This window comes from Anolis sagrei, chromosome 11, assembly GCF_037176765.1.
Source record: "Anolis sagrei isolate rAnoSag1 chromosome 11, rAnoSag1.mat, whole genome shotgun sequence".
Taxonomy (NCBI): Eukaryota; Metazoa; Chordata; class Lepidosauria; order Squamata; family Dactyloidae; genus Anolis; species Anolis sagrei.
The window spans coordinates 1,498,122-1,506,237 of NC_090031.1; the positions used below are offsets into that span (position 1 = coordinate 1,498,122).

Consider the following 8,116-nt stretch of genomic DNA (forward strand, 5'->3'; position numbering starts at 1 on the left):
ATTCTAGTTCCAACCATTGCTCCCTGCTAGACTACTTTCTACCGTATTTCATCACATAATAGTCGCACTTTCATCTCTTTTTCCCATGAAAAAGAGGGCTGCAACTTCTCCGGTTTCTGATGTTTTCCAAAAAATAATAGAATGCTTTAACTCTTGACAAAGGAGGAGAAGGAGGGATAATCAAGCTTCAGATACACAGCTCAGTTTCTGTTTGTTTTGTCAAGGAGGAAGGAAAAGGCGAATATTCCAATTCCCTCTCTCCTTCCCTTCCTTCCTTTCAAAGTCAAGGCACTGAAATTTCACTCTTTGGAGAAAGCAGGGAAGGTCTGAGTTCCTTAGACCTCCATTCCAGGTTTTTTGAACTTCCTTAAGGCATTGGAGGAAGAAGGGAGGAGAGAAGAGAGGAGCTCCAGAGACCTCCATGTCATAGTTTCAAAATGTCCTTGAGGTCTTTGGAGAAAGAAGGAAGAAAGGAAGCGGGAATGAGTCCCAAATGGCTCTGCGACTATTATGCGAGGAACACCTAAATATTGATTTCACCTGCGACTGTTATGCGAGGAACACAAAAATGTTGATTTCAAAAATGGGGGGGGGGTGCAACTGTGGAAGATAGGAAGAGGGAATCTGCCCCAAATGGCTTTGCGACTATTATGCGAAGTACACAAAAATATTGATTTTGCCATCCTCAAAAATGGGGAGTGCGACTGTGGAAGAAAGAAAGAGAGAATCAGCCCCAAATGGCTCTGCGTCTATTATGTGAGGAACACAAAAAAAAATACTGATTTCGCCTCCCAAGAAACGGGGGTGCGACTGTAGAAGAAAGGAAGAGGAAATCTGCCCCAAATGGCTTTGCAACTATTATGCGAAGTACACAAAAATATTGATTTTGCTACCCTCAAAAATGGGGAGTGCGACTGTGGAAGAAAGAAAAAGAGAATCAGCCCCAAATGGCTCTGCATCTATTATGTGAGGAACACAAAAAAAAAATACTGATTTCGCCTCCCAAGAAACGGGGGTGCGACTGTAGAAGAAAGGAAGAGGAAATGTGCCCCAAATGGCTTTGCAACTATTATGCGAAGTACACAAAAATATTGATTTGCCACCCTCAAAAATGGGGGGTGCGACTGTGGAAGATAGGAAGAGGGAATCGGCCCCAAATGGCTCTGCGACTATTGTGTGAGGAACACAAAAAAATACTGATTTTGCAAAAATGGGGGGTGCAACTGTGGAAGAAAGGAAAGGGAAATGTGCCCCAAATGGCTTTGCAACTATTATGCGAAGTACACAAAAATATTGATTTTGCCACCCTCAAAAATGGGAGGTGCGACTGTGGAAGAAAATAAGTGGGAATCAGCCCCAAATGGCTCTGCGACTATTATGTGAGGAACACAAAAAATACTGATTTTGCCTCCCAAGAAACGGGGGTGCGACTGTTGCACGGTGGCGACTCTTATGTGATGAAATACGGTCGTTTGGGAGAAGCGACAATTGGGGGCAGAACCGACACGCCGCTTCTTCTTCTTCTTTTGTTATTTCTTCCCATTCCTTTGCCCTTGTAGTTTGCCTTTCTTGGGTTGTCCGACTTACCTGGAGTCCTTGTGGTTTCTTCTTCTCTCTGTAGGTTTGCCCAAGAGAATGCTTCTGTTGCCAGTTATGAAACTGCCCACCTACCCAATGCCCCATTACTCCTTCTTTTAGCCAATGGCAGAAGCCAGTTGCCACTGACTGACCACCACAAAACACAGTACGAATGTTAGAAGACTCGCAAGAGAAGGCGGACACACCGCCCCGTCTGCCGGCCTTAGACGCCCGGTTCATTTCCGTTCTCCACTCGAGCGCATACTTGAGCAAAAACCATTTGTAAAGAGACCTCTTTTCCTACCTTTTCCCCCATAATTTTTAACAAAAAAAATGCAAAATTTAGTTCTCGAAAAACTTGAATACACACACACACACACACACACACTTGCGCGTATACAAATGGTCTGTGAAAATGGTTACCTCATTTTTCTCTTCTCCCCACGACTTCCAAAATAACTTATACCAGCCTTCTGTTAATAGGAAAGAAACTTAGATGCTTAAAACTCTTTTTTTTTTGTTTATAAGTGAAGGAAGTATTACCCGGATTATGTAAAACTTAAAAAAACACACACAAAACAATCGAACTTGTGAAGGATGTATAGAGTATAAAACGCTGATCACAAAAGAAAAGAAATAAAAATAAAACCAGTTTTTGTTGTAAAGGAGAGTATTTGCCTGTTTTCCTACGGGGAGCTCAAGTCTGGACACCAAGCCCAACATCAGTTTAGTTTGGAAAGATCTATTGCTGCTGGTGATTAACCAGCTGTGCTAAAGCCCGGCCTACATTCAGTGCTGTTGTACAGTGAACAAAGACAGACAATACATAAACAGAGGCAAAGGCTTCCCATCTTTTCCCCTCTCCGGCATCTGGATTTCGGTTGGGAAAGATCTATTGCTGCTGGTGATTAACCAGCTGTGCTAAAGCCCGGCCTATATTCAGTGAACAGAGACAGACAGTACATAAACAGAGGCAAAGGCTTCCCATTTTTTTCCCTCTCCGGCATCTGGATTTCGGTTGGGAAAGATCTATTGCTGCTGGTGATTAACCAGCTGTGCTAAAGCCCGGCCTACATTCAGTGCTGTTGTACAGTGAACAGAGATAGACAGTACATAAACAAAGGCAAAGGCTTCCCATCTTTTTCTATCTCCGGCATCTGGATTTCGGTTGGGAAAGATCTATTGTTGCTGGTGATTAACCAGCTGTGCTAAAGCCCGGCCTACATTCAGTGCCGTTATACAGTGAACAAAGACAGACAATACATAAACAGAGGCAAAGGCTTCCCATCTTTTTCCATCTCCGGCATCTGGATTTCGGTTGGGAAAGATCTATTGCTGCTGGTGATTAACCAGCTGTGCTAAAGCCTGGCCTACATTCAATGCTGTTATACAATTAATGAAGACAGAGAGTACATAAACAGAGGCAAAGGCTTCCCATCTTTTTCCATCTCCGGCATTTGGAGGCTGTGCTTGACTCCAGCCACAGGGAGGTGCTGTCACTCCATCGTCATTTGTAGATGCTTTCCCAATCGAATCACTGGCATGTCCGCATGGGTGCCTTTATCACCTCTTTGCCAAAGCAGTACCTATTTATCTACTCACATTGCTGTTTTCGAATTGCTAGGTGAGCAGAAGCTGGGCTGATGGTGGGAGCTCACCTGGGCTTGAACTGCTGACCTTTTGATCAGCAAGATTTTCTGCAGCTGGCAGATTAACTTGCTGTGCTAAGCCCGGGCCTTCTAAGATTTATAGTTCTCCCTTATTTTTATGCAGAGATTTTGGGAGGCCATTCCCAAGCGATGTTCTCTCCGAATCAATGGAGGTGCCCATATTTTTCTCCCAGGGTCGATGTGTGTGATACCTTTTTTGAGTTCCTCACTGGGACTCCCATCTTTTACTGTTTCCTTGGGAATACCTTTACCTTAGAAAGGACTCCTTTTTTGGTCTCTGTTAAAGCAAACGGCACTGCAAAAAAGCCGGCTCTCCAAACTTGAGACCTTGACTGAGAGCCTTATCACGCTGTGCGAGAAGCCCGCAGGACCATGCTTGCTGCAATGATGGAAATGCGAAAGCGCTGTTCTCCTTTCCCCCTTTCCAGCCCCAAACCCAACACACTTTCTTGTGGCCTCCTTCCTGGATTTTGTAGGTTCAGATCCAAAACTTAGAAACGTCCCCGTCCCGTTTGCCACTTTCCTTCCTGTGACGTCCCCCCCCCTCCAAAAAAACTATACAATTCTGAGAATCTAAAGCAGCAACACAGTCTCCCATGAAAATTTGCTACCTTAATTGTCCTGGTCTTGTCCGGTGCTGCTGTGAAAATGGAGCTGTTTCAGCCATAGGCCAGTACCGACCCTTCTCTTTCGATTCCGTGTGTGAGCGTGTGCATATGGCGAAACGTGGTGGGTCCGTGGCTGTGTGAGGTCTATGCGTGCTTTTGAGACCGAAGAGAGGGGCGTCTGCTGTTCTCCGGAGGCTCTTCAGCTCTTGAACCCAAGGGCAGCCCAGTCGGGGGGTGGATGGTGGGGTAGGCTGCCCCCCACAAAAGCATCGCCTCCACTGAACCCTCCTCCTCCTCCTCTGTTTGAGACACCTTTCTCAGATGTGTGTATATATGCCAGAGGGACCTGGGCATACGTTGCTCTTCTCAAGTGGGAAGCTCGAGGGGTTCACAATGGAGAGGCAGAAAGGGGGACTGGCACAGGATGGGGAAAAAATATAGGTTGCTTACCTGTAAACATAGTTTCCCGAGTGGTCAGCTGTGAATTTGCACATATGGTACATTCCTGTGCTCGCGAGCGCAGGAATGTACCATATGTGCAAATCACAGTGACCACGAGGGGAAATCCAGGTTAACCAAGATATTTGTCACCATGTGGTCAAGTTAGTCATGATTTGTCATGAAGGGGTTAAGTTAACCAAAGTTTGTCAATTTAGAGTTAAGGCAGGTTAGCTAAGGTTTGCCAATATGAGGTCAAGTTATCATGATTTCTCACCATGAGGTCAGATTAATTAAAGTTTGTAATTATGGGGTTGGTCATTATGGGATCAGGTTAGCTTAGGTTTGTCACTATGGAGTTAAGTTCCCCAAGGCTGGTCACTATGGGGTTAAGTTCCCCAAGGTTGGTCACTATAGGGTTAAGTTAACCAAGGTTGGTCACTATGGAGTTAAGTTCCCCAAGGTTGGCCACTATGGGGTTAAGTTCTCCAAGGCTGGTCACTATGGGGTTAAGTTACCCAAGGTTGGTCACTATAGGGTTAAGTTAACCAAGGTTGGTCATTATGGAGTTAAGTTCCCCAAGGTTGGCCACTATGGGGTTAAGTTCTCCAAGGCTGGTCACTATGGGGTTAAGTTAACCAAGGTTGGTCATTATGGGATCAGGTTAGCTTAGGTTGGTCACTATGGGATCAAGCTAATAATGAATTCTCACCATGAGGTCAGATTAACTAAGATTTGTCTCTATGGGGTTAAGTTACCCAAGGTTGGTCATTATGGGGTTAGGTTAACCCAGGTTGGTCACTATGGGATAAGGTTAGATAAGGTTTGTCACTATGGGGTCAAGTTAATCATGATTTCTCACCATGAGGTCAGATTAACTATGGTTTGTAATTATGGGGTTAAGTTAACCCAGATTGGCCACTATGGGAGTCAAGTTAGATAAGGTTTGTCACTGTGGGGTTAAGTTAACCATGAGGCTAGATTGTCCTAAGGTTGGTCACTATGGGAGTCAGGTTAACTGAGGTTTGTCACTATGGGGTCACCTTGAATGGCAGCGGAATATATACATTCCTAACTTCCTTTGGAATTGGTTGCCATTTTTAGAAAGGAGGCATGTATACACGTCTGAAAAAGAGGCCAAGAGCAGCGGCAGCCAAGACCCACACCTTTGTGGTTCAAGGAGTGTGGTTTTCCCTTCAGTGGTGGCAATCCTTCCATCAAAAGCGTTGTGCGGCCAGAAGCCAACGGGTTGGCTTTTGGTTTGGGGCGGAGGGCAGGTTGGCTGGGAGCAGACCCCCGGATTGGGAAAGACGCCTTCCAAGCGAGAACAGCACCAATCGATCCTTTGACCGTCTTGCTGGCCTATGGATGAAAGGAAGCCATCACTCCGCTTGGAAAAGCATGGCTGATTGTTTAAAAAATCAAAATTGGGAAGGGAAAAAAACTAATTCCAAATTCCTTCTGGGCGAATGGGCGCCGCTTCCAAATAGAGCTCGGTGGTTGCTTTTGCCACGGCTGCACCAACCAGTGATCATTTGCGCCGGCGCTGTGTCTTTTCCAAGGGGATGATGGCACACATTTCCAGTAATTGATATGATGTCATTTCCCCCTCCTTCCTCCTCCTCCTCCTCCTCCTCTTCCTCCTCCTCTCCATTTATTTTTGTCATGTCGGGAGTTACTAACCACGTCGTAACCTTGCAATCCTGTTGCTGCATATTTTACATTTCTCTGCTTTACTGAAAACCTTAATATGCTCTCGGTTCCTTTTTTCCGTTCTCGTAAATTTCCAAGGGGGAGGGAGGACGACATTTCTAGTTCGATATTCAAATTTATTATTATTTTATTTTTTGCTTTCATTCCTGTTACTGTTTTTGTTGTTGTTTTGTTTCGAAAGGCACCCAAAACATTCCCCTTGAGCAATGAAAAGCCCACTTACAGCTTGAAAGAGCAGAGAAATTTAAGCGGCACTCAGACCCGTCCCCGACTCTCTTTTTCTCTTCCGTTTTGGGAAATGACGATTAACCTCCGTCTTTTCTTCTTCCTCCTCCTCTTCTTCTTTGTCTCCTCCTCCTCTTTGCCTTCTCTGCTCTTCTCTCTGCTGTAGGTGGTTTTTTCATTGACAATCCTTATTGCCAGCCACTCGACCTCGCTCCTTTTATCATTCACTTGGGCCCTCAAGATTTCTTCTCTGACTTCTAGAGCAAACACAGGTTGTGCCGTGCGATGATGCCGCTGGGGCTCCCCTCCAATGACTTTTCCTCTCCCAACCGAACCCCCAAACAAAAGAGATCACCAGGGACAAGAGGGAGGGAATTCCAAAGGGAAGGGAAGATCCTTTCTATTTTTCTAATATTTGACGACGTTCCTGGGCTGCGGGGGAAAAGAGCAATGTTCTCCTCCTCCTCCAGCCCGGCTCTTGAAGCAATAGTTGTATATAGGACCCACTTTGCGTTGAGAAGGAAGGAAGCGGGCATTTCAGAACCCTTCTCAATGCCTGCTCCCTCGGTCCAATTTCCTAGCGGAACAAACCTTCTCCATGATTTGGAAGCTTTAGAACAGGCATGGGTGAACTTCAGTCCTCCCTCCAGGTATTTTGGACTTCAGTTCCCACAACGTGGGTATGCAGATGACCCTTTGATTGACTTAAGGTGTCCAGTTCCAACTTGAGCCCTCCCTCCAGGTGCTTTGGACTCCCAACTCCCACAACATGGGTATTCAGATGATCCCTTGATAGTACTGAAGTGTCCAGTTCCAAGAGGACAAAGGCATAGGCCAACTTGGGACCTCCCTCCAGGTGTTTTGGACTCCCAACTCCCACAACGTGGGTATGGAGATGACCCCTTGATGGACTAAGGTGTCCACTTCCAAGAAGACAAAGGCATGGGACCTCCATCCTGGTGTTTTGGACTCCAACTCCCACAACGTGGGTATGGAGATGATCCCGTGATTGTCTTAAGGTGCCCAGTTCCAACAGGACAAAGGTATGGGCCAACTTGGGCCTTCCCTCCTGGTGCTTTGGACTCCAACTCCCATGATGTGGGTATGCACATGATCCCTTAATGGCTGAAGTGTCCAGTTCCAAGAAAACCAAGGCATGGGCCAACTTATGCCCTACCTTGGGGTGGTTTGAACTTTCACAACGTGGGTATGCAGATGACCCCTTGATTGACTGGAATGCCCAGTTCCAAGAGGCAAAGGCATGGGCCAACTTGGGCACTCCCTCCTCGTGTTTTGGACTCCAACTCCCACAACTTGGGTATGGAGATGACCCCTTGATTGACTGAAGGGTCCAGTTCCAAGAGGATAAAGGCATGGGCCAACTTGGGCCCTCCCTCCAGGTGTTTTGGAAGAGGCCTGAGTTTGCTAGGAATTGTGGGAGTTGCAGTCCCAAACATCTAGAGTGCCAAAGTTTCCCCATACTTGCCCCAGAGGCTCCCAGGGTTGAAAATTTGCCCCAAGAGAAAGCAATGGCATGCAACCCTTGGATAGTAGTTGCACCATAACCCCATGAACAAACATTATCTGCAGAAGCCAACTTCAACCCTGCCTCGAGGTGTTTTGGACTTCCACAACATGGGTATGCAGATGACCCCTTGATTGACTGAAGCGTCCAGTTCCAAGAGGACAAAGGCATGGGTCAACTTGGGCCCTCCCTCCAGGTGTTTTGGACTCCAACTCCCACAACATGGGTATGCAGATGATCCCTTGATTGAACTGAAGTGTCCAGTTCCACTTAAGCGGTTGAGGAAGGAAATGAAGGGGCTTGAGACTGTGAAGAATTGTGGGAGTTGAAGTCCAAAACCCCTGGAGGGCCAAAGTTTG

General features: G+C 46.4%; 1 protein-coding gene across 10 annotated transcripts in view; it reads left to right on the top strand.

Annotated features, from left to right (window-relative positions):
* STRBP (spermatid perinuclear RNA binding protein) overlaps positions 1-7,087 on the top strand; it is a 160,742-nt gene extending 153,655 nt beyond the window's left edge. For 6 of the 10 annotated variants that reach the window (XM_067471744.1, XM_067471746.1, XM_067471745.1 and 3 more), the window contains one exon: positions 6,399-7,053. In XM_067471744.1, the coding sequence (XP_067327845.1) occupies positions 6,399-6,493 (95 nt within the window). In that variant the 3' untranslated portion in view covers positions 6,494-7,053. Of the gene's footprint in view, positions 1-1,621; positions 2,244-6,398 lie in introns of those variants that run through there. The other 4 variants (XM_067471751.1, XM_067471752.1, XM_067471753.1 and 1 more) reach the window with 3 other exon arrangements.
* The last annotated feature ends 1,029 nt before the right edge of the window (positions 7,088-8,116 follow it).